Genomic DNA, 23,032 nt, shown 5'->3' with positions numbered 1-23,032 from the left:
TCTAGCTGTAGGCTAGCTGTCTAGTGATATTGGTGTCTAGCTGTAGGCTAGGTGTCTAGCTGTAGGCTAGTTGTCTAGCTGTAGGCTAGTTGTCTAGTGATATTGGTGTCTAGTGATACTGGTGTCTAGTGATATTGGTGTCTAGCTGTAGGCTAGTTGTCTAGTGATATTGGTGTCTAGCTGTAGGCTAGTTGTCTAGTGATATTGGTGTCTAGCTGTAGGCTAGCTGTCTAGCTGTAGGCTAGGTGTCTAGCTGTAGGCTAGGTGTCTAGCTGTAGGCTAGTTGTCTAGCTGTAGGCTAGGTGTCTAGCTGTATGCTAGGTGTCTAGTGATATTGGTGTCTAGCTGTAGGCTAGGTGTCTAGCTTTAGGCTAGGTGTCTAGCTGTAGGCTAGGTGTCTAGCTGTAGGCTAGGTGGCTAGCTGTAGGCTAGGTGTCTAGTGATATTGGTGTCTAGCTGTAGGCTAGGTGTCTAACTGTAGGCTAGCTGTAGGCTAGGTGTCTAGCTGTAGGCTAGGTGTCTAGTGATATTGGTGTCTAGCTGTAGGCTAGGTGTCTAGCTGTAGGCTAGCTGTCTAGCTGTAGGCTAGGTGTCTAGCTGTAGGCTAGGTGTCTAGCTGTAGGCTAGGTGGCTAGCTGTAGGTGTAGGTGTAGGTCTGTAGGTGTGTAGGTGTGATGTAGTGATTTTGTCCATTATCAGTTTATCCAGGAAATAAAAAATCTAATATCGATCGAAGATAATAAAGTTAAATAAATGGTCTGGTACTTCTGGCTATGAATGGTACGGAGAACACCAATACCCACAATGCCCCTGGAAAACAAACCAATGAGCCTCTAAACAGCTGACTGACAAAATCAAACAATGAATAAATAGAATGTATTGGAATAAATTTTCGTTTTAATCAAGGGCGCATGACAAACAAATGGCGAAAATGCGGAAGTGGAAAGGAAAATCGATGCGTTTTGAAGGCGCTCAGCTGAGACCGAAATGTTGCACTATTGAGTGGACAGTGCAGTCACGTCTTAATGAATGGTTTAAACCATAACATAGATGTGTGTGGGGGGGGGGGGGGGGGGGGGGGGGGGGGGGGGGGGGGGGGGGGGGGGGGGTCGTTTCATTTGGAAGTTTCACTTTTAATATTTTATCACTGTAAAACATATTTACCACTACATTTTAAACAAATAAGAGAATGGTCACATTAGCATTATTTAAGGGGGGCTAACGGGAGCGGAGCGGAGCCCCCCCCCCCCCCCCCCTCCTGGCTCCCATGTAATTCGCGTAGTACATTTTTGCCTCCGTGGATCGATTTATACTTTTCTGACCTGTCCCAAAATCATTTGGCTTAGCTTGACGCGCATACAGTTAGGCACTTTGAAGTTAAGGCTTACGCACTAATGCCAAATAGCCTAACATAATGAAATGAAAAAACGTCAATGTAGCCTAAAGATCGATATAAATTTGATCTTCATTTACCGCCCGTTCGCCTCCCGCCCGACCGCTCGCCACACACCCGCCCTTCAACCAAACAAAATGTAATTATCTCGCCTTCTCCGCGGTTTGGACTGCGGGTTATGATTCAACATGCGCATCACTAGTGTGTGTGTGTGTGTGTGTGTGTGTGAGTATTTAAGTGTGTGTTTTGTGTGTGTATCACTTGAGCAAAAACTTATTTCCTCTCTCTCCTCATCCCTCCCCTTCCCTCTCAGGTTCTCTCCGTCTTCAGCCTCCTCTCTCTCCTCTCTTCTCCCCTCTTCTCTCTCTCTCCTCTCTCTCCTCTTGTCCCTCCTCTCTCTCCTATTCTCTCTACTTTTCTCTCTCTCATCTCTCTCTCCTCTCTATCCTCTTCTCTCCTCTTCTCTCTCATCTCTCTCTCTTATCTCGCCCACCCTCGCTCCCTCCCGCCCAGTGTAAGGGCGTCCCTGGTTGGTTTCCATGGCTTGCCTTGCGTAAAGCGAGGGAAAATGTCTGATTCCTGTCAGTTGTTTCTATTCTTGATCCCGAACCAGGCGTTGTTCCGATATATCGCAAGAAGCATGGCTATTACAGCTATATACCTAGTTAAAAACCACGCTGGGATGTGCTATTCTTCATCCAAGGGACTTTAACACGGGTAAGATGTCAAATATAGCCTAGTGTACAATGTAGTAAATCCGACGTAATAACGTTAGTGAGTATTCGGGTCGCTAGCTAACTTTATCTCACCAGGTACGTCCACTAAAAGCAGATGTGAAGATAAATTGTTGCTATTATTTTACGACAAAATATATAGCGAGCCAAGAATTAATTTTTTACGTTCTAACGTTCTTAGAACGTTGTTGAAACAAAGTTGCGCCCTCGACGATCCAATGTTGTTGCCAGTTGCCACCGCCCCGTCGATGTGTGTTGCTAGTTGGTACAAAATTCCCTTGATGATGATGATGATGATGACTCAGTGACAGACAAGACACTGTAACATCTTCCTCACTCTAGCCTTTAGTTAGATGTTAGCTGGCCTGTTCCACAATGTAATCTGGCCCATCAAATCAAATGTATTTATAAAAGCCCTTCTTACATCAGCTGATATCTCAAAGTGCTGTACAGAAACCCAGCCTAAAACCCCAAACAGCAAGCAATGCAGGTGTAGAAGCACGGTGGCTAGGAAAAACTCCCCTAGAAAGGCCAAAACCTAGGAAGAAACCTAGAGAGGAACCAGGCTATGAGGGGTGGCCAGTCCTCTTCTGGCTGTGCCGGGTGAGATCATAACCTCTCCTGGGCCAGTCATTGCCCCAGGAGAATGAGCTGACAGCCTATGTCTGTAGAGTTTAAACTATGTACATTACAAGACGGTCATCATTCATGATATAGGCAGTGGAAGTCACCATCACAACAAAGTGTAGGTCTTTAGGCCGTGTCTGTCTGTCTGTCTGTCTGTCTGTCTGTCTGTCTGTCCTGTCCTGTATTCTGTCTGTCTGTCTGTCTGTCTGTCTGTCTGTTGTCTGTCTGTCTGGTCTGTCTGTCTGTCTGTGCCTGTCTGTCGTCTGTCTGTCTGTCTGCTGTTCTGTCTGTCTGGTCTGTCTTGTCTGTCTGTCTGTCTGTCTGTCCTGTCTGTCTGTCTGTTTCTGTCTGTCTGCTGTCTGTCTGTCTGTCTGTCTGTCCCTGTGTCTGTCTGTCTGTCTGTCTGTCTGTCTGTCTGTCTGTCTGTCTGTCTGTCTGTCTGTCTGTCTGTCTGTCTGTCTGTCTGTCTGTCTGTCTGTCTGTCTGTCTGTCTGTCTGTCTGTCTGTCTGTCTGTCTGTCTGTCTGTCTGTCTGTCTGTCTGTCTGTCTGTCTGTCTGTCTGTCTGTCTGTCTGTCTGTCTGTCTGTCTGTCTGTCTGTCTGTCTGTCTGTCTGTCTGTCTGTCTGTCTGTCTGTCTGTCTGTCTGTCTGTCTGTCTGTCTGTCTGTCTGTCTGTCTGTCTGTCTGTCTGTCTGTCTGTCTGTCTGTCTGTCTGTCTGTCTGTCTGTCTGTCTGTCTGTCTGTCTGTCTGTCTGTCTGTCTGTCTGTCTGTCTGTCTGTCTGTCTGTCTGTCTGTCTGTCTGTCTGTCTGTCTGTCTGTCTGTCTGTCTGTCTGTCTGTCTGTCTGTCTGTCTGTCTGTCTGTCTGTCTGTCTGTCTGTCTGTCTGTCTGTCTGTCTGTCTGTCTGTCTGTCTGTCTGTCTGTCTGTCTGTCTGTCTGTCTGTCTGTCTGTCTGTCTGTCTGTCTGTCTGTCTGTCTGTCTGTCTGTCTGTCTGTCTGTCTGTCTGTCTGTCTGTCTGTCTGTCTGTCTGTCTGTCTGTCTGTCTGTCTGTCTGTCTGTCTGTCTGTCTGTCTGTCTGTCTGTCTGTCTGTCTGTCTGTCTGTCTGTCTGTCTGTCTGTCTGTCTGTCTGTCTGTCTGTCTGTCTGTCTGTCTGTCTGTCTGTCTGTCTGTCTGTCTGTCTGTCTGTCTGTCTGTCTGTCTGTCTGTCTGTCTGTCTGTCTGTCTGTCTGTCTGTCTGTCTGTCTGTCTGTCTGTCTGTCTGTCTGTCTGTCTGTCTGTCTGTCTGTCTGTCTGTCTGTCTGTCTGTCTGTCTGTCTGTCTGTCTGTCTGTCTGTCTGTCTGTCTGTCTGTCTGTCTGTCTGTCTGTCTGTCTGTCTGTCTGTCTGTCTGTCTGTCTGTCTGTCTGTCTGTCTGTCTGTCTGTCTGTCTGTCTGTCTGTCTGTCTGTCTGTCTGTCTGTCTGTCTGTCTGTCTGTCTGTCTGTCTGTCTGTCTGTCTGTCTGTCTGTCTGTCTGTCTGTCTGTCTGTCTGTCTGTCTGTCTGTCTGTCTGTCTGTCTGTCTGTCTGTCTGTCTGTCTGTCTGTCTGTCTGTCTGTCTGTCTGTCTGTCTGTCTGTCTGTCTGTCTGTCTGTCTGTCTGTCTGTCTGTCTGTCTGTCTGTCTGTTTGTTTGTTTGTTTGTTTATAGGCCCAGTCTGGCTGTCTGTCTGTCTGTCTATAGGCCTAGTCTGTCTGTCTATAGACCCTGTCTGTCTGTAGACCCTGTCTGTCTGTCTGTAGGCCCTGTCTGTCTGTCTGTTTATAGGCCCTGTCTGTCTGTCTGTCTGTAGGCCTAGTCTAAACTAACCCAGTCTGTCTGTCTGTCTGTCTGTCTGTCTATAGGCCTAGTCTAAACTAACCCAGTCTGTCTGTGTGTCTGTCTGTTTATAGGCCCTGTCAGTCTGTCTGTCTGTCTGTTTGTCTGTCTATAGACCTAGTCTGTCTGTCTGTCTATAGGCCTAGTCTGTCTGTCTATAGACCCTGTCTGTCTGTCTGTCTGTCTGTCTGTCTGTAGACCCTGTCTGTCTGTCTGTCTGTCTGTTTATAGGCCCTGTCTGTCTGTCTGTCTGTCTGTTTATAGGCCCTGTCTGTCTGTCTGTCTGTCTGTCTGTCTGTCTGTCTGTCTGTCTGTAGGCCTAGTCTAAACTAACCCAGTCTGTCTGTCTGTCTGTCTGTCTGTCTGTCTGTCTGTCTGTCTGTCTGTCTGTCTGTCTATAGGCCTAGTCTAAACTAACCCAGTCTGTCTGTCTGTCTGTAGGCCCTGTCTGTCCTGTCTGTCTGTCTGTCTGTCTGTCTGTCTGTCTGTCTGTCTGTCTGTCTGTCGGCCTAGTCTAAACTAACCCAGTCTGTCTGTCTATAGGCCTAGTCTAAACTAACCCAGTCTGTCTGTCTATAGGCCTAGTCTAAACTAACCCAGTCTGTCTGTGTGTCTCCTGTCCCCAGGTGCCTCCCTATCAGAGCCATGTCACTGGGCAGCAGGGGGAAGCAGTAGCAGCAGCGGAGGTAGAGGTGTCAACCTCCCAGTGGAGGTGTTGCGTGTGGTCCTGGCCTACCTCCCCCTCCCAGAGCTGGGCCGTTGCAGCCTGGTGTGCAGGGCCTGGAGAGAGCTGATCCTCTCCCTGGATAACACCCGTTGGAGACAGCTCTGCCTGGGCCTGCCCGAGTGTCCTCGACACCCCAACTGGCCCAGGTACTGAAGTGGAGATGGACGTTCTCCGAACTACAAAAGGGTCCTCGTTGACATTCTCTAACCCCCGTGTGTCTGTGTCCCCCCCCCAGCCAGCCCCACCTGGAGCCCTCATCCTGGAGAGAAGCCCTGAGGCAGCACGCCATCGGCCAATCGTACCTGGTCCCGTCACGCCCACCCTGAGCTCCAGCCCTCCGCCTGCCTTCACCTGTTCCGCCGGAGGAAGGAGAGGAGGGTGTGGCAGGTGGGGTCGGGGCTGGAGCTGGAGACGCTGAGGGGGGCGTTGGGGGTCGCTGGGTCGTACGACCGGGTGGTACTGCACCCCGGGGTGTATGAGGAGCAGGCAGAGTTGGTGCTGAAGGTGACTTAACTGATTGGCTGCTGTTGTCTTGATGATGCAATGTCTAGTTAAAGGTGACTTACTGATTGGCTGCTGTTGTCTTGATGACATAATGTCTAGTTAAAGGTGACTTACTGATTGGCTGACTAATGCCTGTTAGTATCTGTTAGTATCTGTTAATATCTGTTAATATCTGTTAGTATCTGTTAATATCTGTTAATATCTGTCAATATCTGTTAGTATCTGTCAATATCTGTTAGTATCTGTTCATATCTGTTAGTATCTGTTAGTGTCTGTTAGTGTCTGTTAGTATCTGTCAATATCTGTTAGTATCTGTTAATATCTGTTAATATCTGTTAATATCTGTCAATATCTGTTAGTATCTGTTAGTATCTGTTAGTATCTGTTAGTGTCTGTTAGTATCTGTTAGTGTTTGTTAATATCTGTTAATGCCTGTTAGTACCTGTTAGTATCTGTTAATATCTGTTAGTATCTGTTAGTATCTGTTAATATCTGTCAATATCTGTTAGTATCTGTCAATATCTGTTAGTATCTGTTAATATCTGTTAATATCTGTTAATATCTGTTAGTATCTGTTAATATCTGTCAATATCTGTTAGTATCTGTCAATATCTGTTAGTATCTGTTAATATCTGTTAATATCTGTTAATATCTGTCAATATCTGTTAGTATCTGTTAGTATCTGTTCATATATTAGTACCTTAATGCCTGTTAGTATCTGTTAATGCCTGTTAGTACCTGTTAGTATCTGTTAGTATCTGTTAATATCTGTTAATGCCCATTAGTATATGTTAGTATCTGTTAATATCTGTTAGTATCTGTTAGTATCTGTTAATATATTAGTATCTTAATGCCTGTTAGTATCTGTTAATATCTGTTAGTATCTGTTAGTATCTGTTAGTATCTGTTAGTATCTGTTAGTGTCTGATAATGCCTGTTAGTATCTGTTAGTATCTGTTAGTATCTGTTAGTATAAGTTAGTATAAGTTAGTATCTGTTAATATATTAGTATCTTAATACCTGTTCGTATCTGTTAGTATCTGTTAATATCTGTTAATATGTGTTAATATCTGTTAATATCTGTTAATATCTGTTAGTATAAGTTAGTATCTGTTAATATATTAGTATCTTAATGCCTGTTAGTATCTGTTAATATCTGTTAGTGTCTGTTAATATCTGTTAGTATCTGTTAATATCTGTTAGTGTCTGTTAATATCTGTTAATATCTGTTAATATCTGTTAATATCTGTTAGTGTCTGTTAATATCTGTTAGTATCTGTTAGTATCTGTTAATATCTGTTAGTATCTGTTAGTATCTGTTAGTATCTGTTAATATCTGTTAGTGTCTGTTAATATCTGTTAATATCTGTTAGTATCTGTTAGTATCTGTTAATATCTGTTAATATCTGTTACTATCTGTTAATATCTGTTAGTGTCTGTTAATATCTGTTAATATCTGTTAGTATCTGTTAGTAACAGATATTAACAGATACTAACAGATACTAACAGATATTAACAGATATTAACAGATAGTAACAGATATTAACAGATACTATCTGTTAATATCTGTTAATATCTGTTAGTATCTGTTAGTATCTGTTAATATCTGTTAATATCTGTTAGTATCTGTTAATATCTGTTAATATCTGTTAATATCTGTTAATATCTGTTAATATCTGTTAATATCTGTTAATATCTGTTAGTATTTTTTAGTATCATGTATTGTAATAAGATCTGCAATTTGATAAATGAAAATATGGACCTTTGACCCTGCCAGGTGCCTGTGGAGGTGGTGGGGTTAGGGAGGCTGGGGGACGTGGCTCTCCTGGTCAGTCTGGAGCAGCAGTGTCCCACAGCCAGGCTGTCCAACCTGGTCTTCATGCCTGCATGGTTCTCCACTGTTGTATACAAGGTACGTCCAATCAGATCACATTTAGAAAACCCTTTTTACAACAGTACATGTGACAGTGCCTCTCCCTCCTCCCTACCTTCCCTCTCCCTCCTCCTCCTGCCCTCTACCTCCTCCTCCTGCCCTCTACCTCCTCACTCTCCCTCCTGCCCTCTACCTCCTCCCTCCTCCTCCTGCCCTCTACCTCCTCCCTCCTCCTCCTGCCCTCTACCTCCTCCTCCTGCCCTCTACCTCCTCGCTCCCCCTCCTGCCCTCTACCTCCTCGCTCTCCCTCCTGCCCTCTACCTCCTCGCTCTCCCTCCTGCCCTCTACCTCCTCCCTCCTCCTCCTCCTGCCCTCTACCTCCTCCCTCCCCCTCCTGCCCTCTACCTCCTCCCTCCTCTTCCTGCCCTCTACCTCCTCGCTCCCCCTCCTGCCCTCTACCTCCTCCTGCCCTCTACCTCCTCGCTCTCCCTCCTGCCCTCTACCTCCTCCTGCCCTCTACCTCCTCGCTCTCCCTCCTGCCCTCTACCTCCTCCCTCCTCCTCCTCCTGCCCTCTACCTCCTCCCTCCTCCTCCTGCCCTCTACCTCCTCCCTCCCCCTCCTACCCTCTACCTCCTCCTACCCTTTACCTCCTCCCTCTCCCTCCTACTCTCTACTCCCTCCTGCCCTCCACCTCCTGCCCTCTACCTCCTCCCTCTCCCTCCTACCCTCTACTCCCTCCTGCCCTCCACCTCCTACCCTCTACCTCCTCCCTCTCCCTCCTACCCTCTACCTCCTCCCTCCACCTCCTACCCTCTACCTCCTCCCTCTCCCTCCTACCCTCTACCTCCTCCCTCCACCTCCTACCCTCTACCTCCTCCCTCTCCCTCCTACCCTCTACCTCCTCCCTCCACCTCCTGCCCTCTACTCCCTCCTGCCCTCCACCTCCTACCCTCTACCTCCTCCCTCTCCCTCCTACCCTCTACTCCCTCCTGCCCTCCACCTCCTACCCTCTACCTCCTCCCTCTCCCTCCTACCCTCTACCTCCTCCCTCTCCCTCCTCCCCTCTACATCCTCCTGCCCTCTACCTCCTCCCTCCTACCCTCTACCTCCTCCCTCTCCCTCCTACCCTCTACCTCCTCACTCCTCCTCCTACCCTCTACCTCCACCTCCTGCCCTCCACCTCCTCCCTCCTCCTCCTACCCTCTACCTCCTCCCTCCACCTCCTGCCCTCTACATCCTCCTGCCCTCTACCTCCTCCCTCCTACCCTCTACCTCCTCCCTCTCCCTCCTACCCTCTACCTCCTCACTCCTCCTCCTACCCTCTACCTCCACCTCCTGCCCTCCACCTCCTCCCTCCTCCTCCTACCCTCTACCTCCTCCCTCCACCTCCTGCCCTCTCCCCTCTCCCTCCACCAGACGTCGTCAGGTCATGTCCAGTTGGACAACTGTAATTTCGAGGGAGCTCAGCTGCAGATCCGAGGGCCAGGATCCTGCCACGCCCGCTTCTGCTCATTCTCACAGGGAAGCTCCACCCACTTCCTGGGCGTGGCCCTCAGCCTGTTGGATAGCTGTGATTTCTCAGGAAGTGATTCGGCGTCCGTGACAGTTGAGGGCGCTCCAGCGACGGAGCGGAACTGGGCCTGTAAACACCTGGCCGCTCTGGCCCGAATCACCACATCCTGGACCTCGCCTGGGAGTGGTAGCCCAGCTGGGGACACCTTGGACGGGCATTCAGGAGCCACACAGCCCCCTGGGGCTACCATCACCCTGGAGGACTGGAGCAAAGGAGAAATGGAGAGCAGGAGGAGAGGAGGGGGAGGAGAGGAAGGAGTGTGTCAGGATACTGTGATTGAGGACGGCTGGAGCGACAGCGCTCCTAGTGACGAGGAGGAGGAGGAGGAGGAGGGAAAAGGAGAGGAAGGTTCAGGACAAGGCAACAACAGTCTAAACTACAGACTGGCCCACAGTCACCACGGCCTCTCTCATCTCCTCAGACCCAACCAGGACGTCTCCCCCGACTTCCCCTCGCTGACCCCTGAAGTCCGAACCCTGACCGAGGAGCTCCAACGCGACCCCGGGGCCCAGGCGCTGATCGAGACGGTGCAGGGGTGCGTGCTGAGGCGCTGCCTGTTTCGGGACGGCAAGGGCGGTGTGCACGTGTGTAACCACGGAAACGCCAGGTTGGAAGGAAACGTGTTCCGGGGGCTGACCTATGCCGTGCGCTGCATCCAGAACGCCACGGTAACCAGATAGGGGTGCCGATCTGATAGGATGGGTTGGTTGATTGGTTGATGGGTTGGTTGATTGGTTGATGGGTTGATTGATTGATGGGTTGGTTGATTAATTGATGGGTTGGTTGATTGATGGGTTGATTGATTGAAGGGTTGGTTGATTGATTGATGGGTTTGATTTAAAAAATAAATATTTAACCTTTATTTAACCAGGTAGGCTAGTTGAGAACACCTTTATTTAACCAGGTAGGCTAGTTGAGAACACCTTTATTTAACCAGGTAGGCTAGTTGAGAACACCTTTATTTAACCAGGTAGGCTAGTTGAGAACAAGTTCTCATTTGCAACTGCGACCTGGCCAAGATAAAGCATAGCAGTGTGAACAGACAACACAGAGTTACACATGGAGTAAACAATTAACAAGTCAATAACACAGTAGAAAACAAAGGGGAGTCTATATACATTGTGTGCAAAAGGCATGAGGAGGTAGGCGAATGATTACAATTTTGCAGATTAACACTGGAGTGATAAATGATCAGATGGTCATGTACAGGTAGAGATATTGGTGTGCAAAAGAGCAGAAAAGTAAATAAATAAAAACAGTATGGGGATGAGGTAGGTGAAAAAGGGTGGGCTATTTACCGATAGACTATGTACAGCTGCAGCGATCGGTTAGCTGCTCAGATAGCAGATGTTTGAAGTTGGTGAGGGAGATAAAAGTCTCCAACTTCAGCGATTTTTGCAATTCGTTCCAGTCACAGGCAGCAGAGAACTGGAACGAAAGGCGGCCAAATGAGGTGTTGGCTTTAGGGATGATCAATGAGATACACCTGCTGGAGTGCTACGGGTGGGTGTTGCCATTGTGACCAGTGAACTGAGATAAGGCGGAGCTTTACCTAGCATGGACTTGTAGATGACCTGGAACCAGTGGGTCTGGCGACGAATATGTAGCGAGGGCCAGCCGACTAGAGCATACAGGTCGCAGTGGTGGGTGGTATAAGGTGCTTTAGTGACAAAACGGATGGCACTGTGATAAACTGCATCCAGTTTGCTGAGTAGAGTGTTGGAAGCAATTTTGTAGATGACATCGCCGAAGTCGAGGATCGGTAGGATAGTCAGTTTTACTAGGGTAAGTTTGGCGGCGTGAGTGAAGGAGGCTTTGTTGCGGAATAGAAAGCCGACTCTTGATTTGATTTTCGATTGGAGATGTTTGATATCAGTCTGGAAGGAGAGTTTGCAGTCTAGCCAGACACCTAGGTACTTATAGATGTCCACATATTCAAGGTCGGAACCATCCAGGGTGGTGATGCTGGTCAGGCGTGCAGGCAGCGAACGGTTGAAAAGCATGCATTTGGTTTTACTAGCGTTTAAGAGCAGTTGGAGGCCACGGAAGGAGTGTTGTATGGCATTGAAGCTCGTTTGGAGGTTAGATAGCACAGTGTCCAAGGACGGGCCGGAAGTATATAGAATGGTGTCGTCTGCGTAGAGGTGGATCAGGGAATCGCCCGCAGCAAGAGCAACATCATTGATATATACAGAGAAAAGAGTCGGCCCGAGAATTGAACCCTGTGGCACCCCCATAGAGACTGCCAGAGGACCGGACAGCATGCCCTCCGATTTGACACACTGAACTCTGTCTGCAAAGTAATTGGTGAACCAGGCAAGGCAGTCATCCGAAAAACCAAGGCTACTGAGTCTGCCGATAAGAATATGGTGATTGACAGAGTCAAAAGCCTTGGCAAGGTCGATGAAGACGGCTGCACAGTACTGTCTTTTATCGATGGCGGTTATGATATCGTTTAGTACCTTGAGCGTGGCTGAGGTGCACCCGTGACCGGCTCGGAAACCAGATTGCACAGCGGAGAAGGTACGATGGGATTCGAGATGGTCAGTGACCTGTTTGTTGACTTGGCTTTCGAAGACCTTAGATAGGCAGGGCAGGATGGATATAGGTCTGTAACAGTTTGGGTCCAGGGTGTCTCCCCCTTTGAAGAGGGGGATGGTTGGTTGGTTGATTGATTGATTGATGGGTTGATTGATTGATGGGTTGATTGATTGATGGGTTGGTTGATTGATGGGTAGATTGATTGATGGGTTGGTTGGTTGTTTTATTGATTGATGTGTTGATTGATTGATGTGTTGATTGATTGAAGGGTTGATTGATTGATGGGTTGATTGATTGAAGGGTTGGTTGGTTGATTGATTGATGGGTTGGTTTGTTGATTGATGGGTTGATTGATTGATGGGTTGTTTTGTTGATTGATTGATGGGTTGGTTGATTGATGGGTTGGTTGGTGGGTTGGTTGATTGATGGGCTCGTTGATTGGTTGGTTGATTGATTGATGGGTTGGTTTGTTGATGTATATATCCTCCCTTAACCGAATGTGTTTTAGATAGTAATGGACACTACCGGTCAAAGCTTTAGAGCCCATACTCATTCCAGGGTTTTTCTTTATTTTTACTATTTTCTACATTATAGAATAATAGTGAAGACATCAAAACTATGTAATAACACATATGGAATCATGTAGTAACCAAAAAAGTGTTGAACAAATCAAAATATATTAGAGATTTGAGATTCTTCAAATAGCCACCCTTTGCCTTGATGACAGCTTTGCACACTCTTGGCAATGTGTATCTCATTGGTGTGTGTATTTTGTGTGTGTGTGTGTGTGTGCGTGCATTCCAGATTGTGATGCTCCGTAATGAGGTGTGTGAGTGTCGTGCGTCGGGCGTGTTCCTGCGTCTGTCGTCTCAGGGTCTGATCGCTGACAACAACATCCACTCCAACGGGGAGGCGGGGCTTGACATCCGCAAGGGGGCGGACCCCATCATCCTGGTAGTTCTATTCATTCTATTTCACATCTCTGATGTCATCATATCTGTCCTGTTCGTCTCTGATGTTCTCAAATCTGTCCTGTTCGTCTCTGATGTCATCATATCTGTCCTGTTCGTCTCTGATGTCATCATATCTGTCCTGTTCGTCTCTGATGTCATCATATCTGTCCTGTTCGTCTCTGATGTCATCATATCTGTCCTGTTCGTCTCTGATGTCATCATATCTGTCCTGTTCGTCTCTGATGTCATCATATCTGTCCTGTTCGTCTCTGATGTCATCATATCTGTCCTGTTAATCTCTGATGTCATCACATCTGTCCTGTTAATCTCCGATGTCATCATATCGGTCCTGTTCATCTCCGATGTCATCACATCTGTCCTGTTCGTCTGTGATGTCATCATATCTGTCCTGTTCGTCTGTATTTTCCTCTCTACACAGCAACTTGTCAAATGGGTGTCAAATCATATCTGTCTTTCATCTGGTAGAAGTTACAGGACATGGTGATCTGTCTGTCCGTCTGTCTGCCTGTCTGTCTGTCTGTCTGTCATCTGGTAGAAGTTACAGGACATGGTGATCTATCCGTCTGTCTGTCTGCCTGTCTGTCTGTCTGTCTGTCTGGTCTGTCTGTCTGTCTGTCTGTCTGTCTGTCTGTCTGTCTGTCTGTCATCTGGTAGAAGTTACAGGACATGGTGGTCTGTCTGTCATCTGGTAGAAGTTACAGGACATGGTGGTCTGTCTGTCTCTGTCTGTCTGTCTGTCTGTCTGTCTGTCTGTCTGTCTGTCTGTCTGTCTGCCATCTGGTAGAAGTTACAGGACATGGTGGTCTGTCTGTCTGTCTGTCTGTCTTTCATCTCAGGAGACATGGTGGTCTAAAATAACAACTGATCAAACTATCTCTCTCTCTGTCCGTCTCTCTCGGTCTCTGTGTGTCTCTGTCTCTCTCTCTGTCCGTCTCTCTCGGTCTCTCTCTGTGTCTCACCCACTCAGTGTAACAGAATACACAGCGGTTTGCGTTCTGGCATCGTGGTCCTTGGCAACGGGAGGGGTTCCATCCGGAGCAACCAGATCTACAACAACAAGGAAGCAGGGGTCTACATTCTGTTCAACGGGAACCCTGTGGTCAGGTAGTAGGAGGGTAGTCTACATTATGTTCAACAGGAACCCTGTGGTCAGGTAGGAGGGTAGTCTACATTATGTTCAACAGGAACCCTGTGGTCAGGTAGGAGGGTAGTCTACATTATGTTCAACAGGAACCCTGTGGTCAGGTAGGAGGGGGGGGTCTACATTCTGTTATACAGAAACCCTGTGGTCAGGTAGGAGGAGGGTAGTCTACATTCTGTTATACAGGAACCCTGTGGTCAGGTAGGAGGGGGTAGTCTAGATTCTATTATAGTCAGGTAGGAGGGGGTAGTCTACATTCTGTTATACAGGAACCCTGTGGTCAGGTAGGAGGGGGGTAGTCTACATTCTGTTATACAGGAACCCTGTGGTCAGGTAGGAGGGGGGTAGTCTACATTCTGTTATAGTCAGGTAGGAGGGGGTAGTCTACATTCTGTTATAGTCAGGCAGGAGGGGTAGTCTACATTCAGTTATACAGGAACCCTGTAGTCAGGTAGGAGGGGTGATCTACATTCTGTTATAGTCAGGTAGGAGGGGGGTCTACATTCTGTTATACAGGAACCCTGTAGTCAGGTAGGAGGGGTAGTCTACATTCTGTTATAGTCAGGTAGGAGGGGGTCTACATTCTGTTCAACAGGAACCCTGTGGTCAGGTAGGAGGGGTAGTCTACATTCTGTTATACAGGAACCCTGTGGTCAGGTAGCAGGAGGGGGGTCTACATTCTGTTATAGTCAGGTAGGAGGGGGGTAGTCTACATTCTGTTATAGTCAGGTAGGAGGGGGTAGTCTACATTCTGTTATAGTCAGGTAGGAGGGGAGGGGGGTCTACATTCTGTTATACAGGAACCCTGTAGTCAGGTAGGAGGGGTAGTCTACATTCTGTTATAGTCAGGTAGGAGGGGGGTCTACATTCTGTTATACAGGAACCCTGTAGTCAGGTAAGAGGGGGTAGTCTACATTCTGTTATACAGGAACCCTGTGGTCAGGTAGGAGGAGGGGGGTCTACATTCTGTTATACAGGAACCCTGTAGTCAGGTAGGAGGGGTAGTCTACATTCTGTTATAGTCAGGTAGGAGGGGGGGTCTACATTCTGTTCAACAGGAACCCTGTGGTCAGGTAGGAGGGGTAGTCTACATTCTGTTATAGTCAGGTAGGAGGGGGGTCTACATTCTCTTATACAGGAACCCTGTAGTCAGGTAGGAGGGGTAGTCTACATTCTCTTATAGTCAGGTAGGAGGGGGGTCTACATTCTGTTCAACAGGAACCCTGTGGTCAGGTAGGAGGGGTAGTCTACATTCTGTTATACAGGAACCCTGTGGTCAGGTAGGAGGAGGGGGCTCTACATTCTGTTATACAGGAACCCTGTGGTCAGGTAGTAGGAGGGGGGGGGTCTACATTCTGTTATACAGGAACCCTGTAGTCAGGTAGGAGGGGGGGTCTACATTCTGTTCAACAGGAACCGTGTAGTCAACCTTCTCCCTCTCCTTCCCTCTCTCCCTCCCTCTAACCTTCTCCCTCTCTCTCTCTTTCCCTCCTACCTTCACCCTCTCTCTCTCCTTCCCTCTCTCCCTCCCTCCAACCTTCTCCCTCTCTCTCTCTTTCCCTCCTACCTTCACCCTCTCTCTCTCCTTCCCTCTCTCCCTCCCTCCCTCCAACCTTCTCCCTCTCTCTCTCTTTCCCTCCTACCTTCTCCCTCCCTCCAACCTTCTCCCTCTCTCCTTCCCTCTCTCCTCCATCTCTCCCTCCTCCAGTGGTAACCATATCTTCCAGGGTCAGGCAGCAGGGATTGCTGTGAATGAGAACGGCAGAGGGGTGATAGTCGGTACTCACACACACACACACACACACACACACACACACACAAACACAGCAACCTGCACAGCATCTTGACTGAAATGTTAAAATGGATTGCGTTTGCGCAATTGCTAACTAGCATGCTAGCTGTTCCCATAGACTTCCAATAATTGTGCTAATGCTAGTTGGCATTGGTTTGCAAATCTACTTAATGAATGAAATGTATTATTAGTGATATTATGTAAATGAAGGTACTTTAATGCAATCTATCCCCTCCTACTCCCCCCCCCCCCTCCAGAGAATGTGATCAGGGAGAACCAGTGGGGGGGTGCAGACATCAGGCGTGGGGGCGACCCGGTCCTGAGGAACAACTACATCTGTCATGGTTACTCTGACGGTGTGGTGGTGGGGGAGAGAGGCCGTGGACTCATAGAGGGAAACCACATCTACAGTGAGTAATACACTTTCTGTTCGCTGACGTCACTTCCTGTCCTCCTCCTCTCTGTCATGGCTATTCTGACGGGGTGGTGGTGGGGGAGAGAGGCTGTGGACTCAGAGGGAAACCACATCTACAGTGAGTAATACACAAACACTTCCTGTTTGCTGACGTCACTTCCTGTTCTCTTGTCCTCTCCCTTCTCCTAGACAACAAGGGCTGTGGTGTGTGGTTGATGTCCTCCAGCCTCCCTCAGCTGTTGGGAAACTACATTACCCATAACCGCATGTACGGGCTGGCCGTGTTCTGCCGGAAGGACCCTGACGGGGGCGGGACCAGGGAAGGGGGGCAGGAGGGAGGAGGAAGAGGAGGAGGACAGGAGAACTTCCATGAGGAAGGAGAGCTGCTGGCGTGGGAAGGTGACCTTGACAGCGAGGACGAACGTCTCTCCGCCCGGCGCTCCATCAGCACGGCTCTGGTGGAGGGAAACTGCATTAGCCGCAATGGAGGTGAGATTGTAGACACTGTAGAGCCACAATGGAGGAGAGACTGTAGACACTGTAGAGACACAATGGAGGAGAGACTAGACGCTGTAGAGCCACAATGGAGGAGACACCGTAGAGCCTCAATGGAGGAGAGACTGTAGATGCTGTGGGAGGGAGAGAGAAGAGTCGTTGAGTGTCATCGTCATAGCAGTGATAGGTCGGACTGGTTTGGGTTTTTAGCTTTACCTTATATACCAGCATTTGAATGTTTGGTTTGTTAAATGTGATACGCAGTGTTGTAACGTCCATTTTTTTAAATATAGTTTACTTCTCTCCAGTCTCTCTATGCCGCTTTCCACACAGACCTAGCCACGCCCCCCTGTCACTCAAAGAGCTCCTTTGATGTTCCTCAACCAGGAGAGTCTGTGAATCTTGTGTTCAGTCTGCATGGTCAAGGCAACACACACAAACAACACTGTTGATGACAACGATGCAGTTGTCACTTTTGCTTCTTAAATATAAATCTACTAGTCTTCTTTAATGACACTATTAGCTTGCGTTTCTTACATCTGCTAACAGCTAGTTTGCCTTTTCTTAGCAAGTTGTTGCTAAATCTTGTTAGCCGCTAATGCTAATCGCTAGCTAATAACTGTACTTGAGTCAGAACAAGTGTAATTAGCTAGTACAGCCTGATAATACCAGTGATTGTGTAGACCTTAATTAGCATGTTGTTTGTGCAACAGTGTCTTCTACATTTTAAAGAGGTACAACGCAAAGCAAGAATCAGTTAGCTTACATGAAGTAGCTAAGAGAAAACATTCAATGTAGCCAACGATTATAGGGTCCCCCTAGGAAACAACTATTAACACATTAGTTCCTACCCTGTCACAATAATAACTTCTCCCTGGCATTTTCATTCGTTGTCATGTCCAACAACACTGTATTAAATTATTAATATATACTATTATATTCTAACCAAAATAATTAGAATAGACATTATATTCCCATGATACACAAGTGTTTTGCCCTAAATTGTAACATTTGGTTGAAAATAAGGCCCAGGTGCCCATATCGTGCAGCTCTACGTGGCAATGATTTTTTGTTTTTGTTTTTTATACTGTTCAATTCACCTTCAACCCAATCAGAATGGAGAAAGACCACATTGAAATCACTTAGTGTGTGGTGATCCTGGTAGTCATGGCCACCCAAGGGCCAATCACAACTCATAAAGCACATCTTTTATTATTATTATTATTATTATTATTATTATTATTATTATTATTATTATTATTTTTATTTTTTCAAGTACCGTGATATAATATTTTGGCCATATCGCCCTGCCCTATGTGAGGATATGACAGAGCTGAGTGTCTATAGAGAGGAGAGGAGAGGTCCATCCTCATAGCAGTGATAGGAGAGACCATGTGAGGATATGACAGAGCTGAGTGTCTATAGAGAGTAGAGGAGAGGTCCATCCTCATAGCAGTGATAGGAGAGACCAACTGAGGATATGACAGAGCTGAGTGTCTATAGAGAGTAGAGGAGAGGTCCATCCTCATAGCAGTGATAGGAGAGACCATGTGAGGATATGACAGAGCTGAGTGTCTATAGAGAGTAGAGGAGAGGTCCATCCTCATAGCAGTGATAGGAGAGACCATGTGAGGATATGACAGAGCTGAGTGTCTATAGAGAGGAGAGGAGAGGTCCATCCTCATAGCAGTGATAGGAGAGACCATGTGAGGATATATGACCAGTGACTTGGTCTATAGAGAGGAGAGGTCCATCCTCATAGCAGTGATAGGAGAGACCATGTGAGGATATGACAGAGCTGTGTCTATAGAGAGTAGAGGAGAGGTCCATCCTCATAGCAGTGATAGGAGAGACCATGTGAGGATATGACAGAGCTGAGTGTCTATAGAGAGGAGAGGAGAGGTCCATCCTCATAGCAGTGATAGGAGAGACCAAGTGAGGATATGACAGAGCTGAGTGACTTGGTGTAGAGAGAGAAGAGGAGAGGTCCATCCTCATAGCAGTGATAGGAGAGACCAAGTGAGGATATGACAGAGCTGAGTGACTTGGTGTAGAGAGAGAAGAGGAGAGGTCCATCCTCATAGCAGTGATAGGAGAGACCATGTGAGGATATGACAGAGCTGAGTGTCTATAGAGAGTAGAGGAGAGGTCCATCCTCATAGCAGTGATAGGAGAGACCAAGTGAGGATATGACAGAGCTGAGTGACTTGGTGTAGAGAGAGAAGAGGAGAGGTCCATCCTCATAGCAGTGATAGGAGAGACCATGTGAGGATATGACAGAGCTGAGTGTCTATAGAGAGTAGAGGAGAGGTCCATCCTCATAGCAGTGATAGGAGAGACCATGTGAGGATATATGACCAGTGACTTGGTCTATAGAGAGGAGAGGAGAGGTCCATCCTCATAGCAGTGATAGGAGATGTGATGATATGACAGCTGAGTGACTTGGTGTAGAGAGAAGAGGAGAGAGCCTAAAACAATGACATCTGGTCTAACGTTTACCTCGTATGGAACATAAACTCTCTCTCTCTCTGTCTGTCTGTCTGTCTGTCTGTCTGTCTGTCTGTCTGTCTGTCTGTCTGTCTGTCTGTCTGTCTGTCTGTCTGTCTGTCTGTCTGTCTCTGTCTCTGTCTCTGTCTGTCTGTCTGTCTGTCTGTCTGTCTGTCTGTCTGTCTGTCTGTCTGTCTGTCTCTCCCTCTGTCTGTCTGTCTGTCTGTCTCTCTAGCGGTTGGTTTATACGTGAAGAGCAGTGAACCGCTGAACGTCGTTGCTAACCTAGTGAACGGTAACCGTGGCGCCGGTGTTGCCGTGCTACAGAGCGGTCAGCTGACTCGACTAGTTGCTAACTGCGTCCATGGAAACGGTCGCGGTGGCGTCACCGTGGAGAGGGAGTGTCGGGTGGAACTCCGCGGCAACGGCGTGTATGACAACGGCGGCCATGGCGTTAGTTTCCGGGGCGATGGACAGGTGGTGGAGAACGACGTGGTGGGTAACCGTGGTTACGGTATACGGTTGTCGGACAGCGCCGACGTCAAGGTGAGCTGGGCTCAGACACACACAACACACGTACACACCAAATCACCATCATCCTGGGAATTAAATAAATACTGTGTGTGTGTGTGTGTGTAGGTGTTGCGTAATCGAGTCCAGCCGGTGCAGGGGTGTGGCATCGCCGTGCTGGGGCCGGCAAAGGCCGTAGTCCACGACAACCTGGTGTTCCAGGGTCAACCCGGCAACGTCAAACCCCCGCTACACCGCGACCCCGGCAACGTCGGCAGCGCGCTGCGCAACAACAGCGTGCTGAAACATAGCAACAGGTAGCTTAGCAACCGACTTTCAATGCTACTCGCCAAGTATGGACACTTCCTTCTAGCTATTTCATGGGTTAAAACATTTTACCTCTCCTCTCTCCTCATCCTTTCTCCTTCCCTCATCCCTTCTCTCCTCTTCCCTCATCCCGTTTCCTCTCCTCTTCCCCTCCCCTCTCCATCCTCCACCACTCCCCCCCCATCTCTGCTCTCTCCTGCCAGGACATGTTCCTCTGCCCCTCCCTGGGTTTTGGAGAACCCTCCCCCCCGCCCCCTCTCTGACCGTCCCTCATCCCTCCCCCCCTCCTCCTCCTGTCACCCCTCCCACTTTGCCATCTCCATGACTACCAGGATCACCGCCACCGTCGAGAGCGGTTGCCATAACAACGGCAGCGTCTTCTGCACCATCCTCTGAGGCCCTAGCAACCAGCCCGCCTAGCAACGCAGCCCTGAACACGGATTGGATGACCTCCTCACCAGGAGTCAAGAGTTCAACCTCTCCTGTCTCGAGACATTCTGTTTTCTTAGAACATTTCCTCTGACATGTTGATCTAGGAACACTTGAACTCAGCAGATGTTGTGGAATGGCTGGCTGGACACAGACTTGCCTATCCTGGAGGTTCTAGAACGTTGTCCTCCCCAGTGGGTTCTAGAACGTTGTACTCCCCAGGGGGTTCTAGAACGTTGTACTCCCCAGGGGGTTCTAGAACGTTGTACTCCCCAGGGGGTTCTAGAACGTTGTCCTCCCCAGGGGGTTCTAGAACATTGTCCTCCACAGGGGGTTCTAGAAGTGTCATTGAGCTGTGAGATCCCCACTACTGGAGGAGCTTGTGGTATCATGTGACTGGTGTGGTATCATGACAGTATTGTGTGACTGGTGTGGTATCATGTGACTGGTGTGGTATCATGACAGTATCATGTGACTGGTGTGGTATCATGACAGTATCATGTGACTGGTGTGGTATCATGACAGTATCATGTGACTGGTGTGGTATCATGACAGTATCATGTGACTGGTGTGGTATCATGACAGTATCATGTGACTGGTGTGGTATCATGACAGTATCATGTGACTGGTGTGGTATCATGACAGTATCATGTGACTGGTGTGGTATCATGACAGCATCATGTGACTGGTGTGGTATCATGACAGTATCATGTGACTGGTGTGGCATCATGACAGTATCATGTGACTGGTGTGGCATCATGGACAGTATCATGTGACTGGTGTGGTAACATGACAGTATCATGTGACTGGTGTGGCATCATGTGACTGGTGTGGTATCATGACAGTATCATGTGACTGGTGTGGTATCATGTGACAGTATCATGTGACTGGTGTATCAGTGGTTAGGGATTGGAGTTTAACCTGACTAGGAATAACTCCTGGCCTTAACAATGACGACAATATTCACGTTTCTCAAAAAAAATCCTGTTTCCTCACTGAAATGTTCACTAGTGTCTGTTTTTACAGTGCTTTCTAAATGTTTTCAAGAACCACACGAGTCACTTCCTCAGTCCTTCCAGACGGGTGATGTTCTGACAGAGCGGTATGAACTCACACACAACCTGAACTTAGTTTATTACATTAAAATGTTTTATTGGTTTACAGAATACTTTGTGAGGAGGGTTTCTAGTATCCATCTTTATCTAACCCTCTTTCCCTCTAGGAATATTTACCCTCTCCCCTTCCTCCTTACCCCCGTCTAGGAATATTTACCCTTCCCTCTTCCTCCTTATCCCCTGTCTTCCTCTCCTCTTCCTCTTTACCCCATGTCTTCCTCTCCTCTCCTCTTCCTCCTTACCCCAGTCTTCCTCACCTCCCCTCTCTAGGAATATTTACCCTCTCCTCTTCCTCCTTCCACTTCAATCACACCGACAGCATCATTACATGTTGGTACACCCAGAAGTACATTCATCTCCAGTAAACAACGCTGCGTTATCCTTGCGGCGTTGCGTTTCAGAGGCAGTGCATTCTGGGTAGAGCGTCACGTTGGATGTATCAGACTGTCTGCTGCAGACGGCTTGGCAGAAACGTTGAACTTCGATTGCAGACATAACCAGACGACGCTGCGTACTATTTTGCTCAAATGGGACGCTGTCGGTGTGTTTTGGAAGCGTTTCCCCTCGTCTTCCTCTAATGCATTTTTTTGCGTTTGCGTATCTCCGTGAACGTTTGGTATTTGACGAGGGGCAGCCGCAGAGACGCCAGTCTGTTTTCGGCCGTCGGACCGCCGTCGTCCCCAGTCACACAGCCGTGTCTGGACAGGGTCAGCCCCATCGACTTGGCCACCTCCACCATCCTACACACACACACACACAATCTCAGTAACGCTGTTGCTTTTGTGTTTTTATTAATTATTTCACCTTATTTAACCAGGTAGGCTAGTTGAGAACACCTTTATTTAACCAGGTAGGCTAGTTGAGAACACCTTTATTTAACCAGGTAGGCTAGTTGAGAACACCTTTATTTAACCAGGTAGGCTAGTTGAGAACACCTTTATTTAACCAGGTAGGCTAGTTGAGAACAACTTTATTTAACCAGGTAGGCTAGTTGAGAACACCTTTATTTAACCAGGTAGACTAGTTGAGAACAAGTTCTCATTTACAACTGTGACCTGGCCAAGATAAAGCAAAGCAGTTCGACACAAACAACAACACAGAGTTAAACATGGAGTAAACAACAGAGTTACACATGGAGTAAACAACAACAGAGTTACACATGGAGTAAACAACAACAACAGAGTTACACATGGAATAAACAACAACAACAGAGTTACACATGGAGTAAACAACAACACAGAGTTACACATGGAGTAAACAACAACACAGAGTTACACATGGAATAAACAACAACACAGAGTTACACATGGAATAAACAACAACAACAGAGTTACACATGGAGTAAACAACAACACAGAGTTACACATGGAGTAAACAACAACACAGAGTTACACATGGAGTAAACAACAACACAGAGTTACACATGGAGTAAACAACAACACAGAGTTACACATGGAGTAAACAACAACACAGAGTTACACATGGAGTAAACAACAACACAGAGTTACACATGGAGTAAAC

At 47.7% G+C, this 23,032-nt stretch overlaps 2 protein-coding genes across 2 annotated transcripts in view; one reads left to right on the top strand and one right to left on the bottom strand.

Annotated features, from left to right (window-relative positions):
- The first annotated feature begins 773 nt into the window (after positions 1-773).
- LOC116371696 (F-box only protein 10-like) lies at positions 774-21,562 on the top strand. Its single transcript, XM_031820592.1, is given in 14 exon segments — positions 774-780; positions 5,234-5,480; positions 5,570-5,624; positions 5,626-5,838; positions 7,616-7,750; positions 9,129-9,953; positions 12,631-12,780; positions 13,768-13,904; positions 15,650-15,720; positions 15,991-16,143; positions 16,338-16,637; positions 19,366-19,676; positions 19,770-19,957; positions 20,171-21,562. Coding segments are annotated over 14 exon segments (2,985 nt in total). The 3' UTR covers positions 20,364-21,562.
- Positions 21,524-23,032, bottom strand: part of LOC116371697 (DNA-directed RNA polymerase I subunit RPA49-like) — a 32,295-nt gene continuing 30,786 nt past the window's right edge. Inside the window, 1 exon segment of the mRNA XM_031820594.1 lies at positions 21,524-22,251. Within this exon segment, the coding sequence (XP_031676454.1) occupies positions 22,086-22,251 (166 nt within the window). The 3' untranslated portion in view covers positions 21,524-22,085.

The sequence above is a fragment of the Oncorhynchus kisutch genome, unplaced genomic scaffold, assembly GCF_002021735.2.
Source record: "Oncorhynchus kisutch isolate 150728-3 unplaced genomic scaffold, Okis_V2 scaffold3549, whole genome shotgun sequence".
NCBI lineage: Eukaryota > Metazoa > Chordata > Actinopteri > Salmoniformes > Salmonidae > Oncorhynchus > Oncorhynchus kisutch.
The sequence above is the reverse complement of the archived record's forward strand: the minus strand, read 5'-3'. Positions and strand labels throughout refer to the sequence as shown.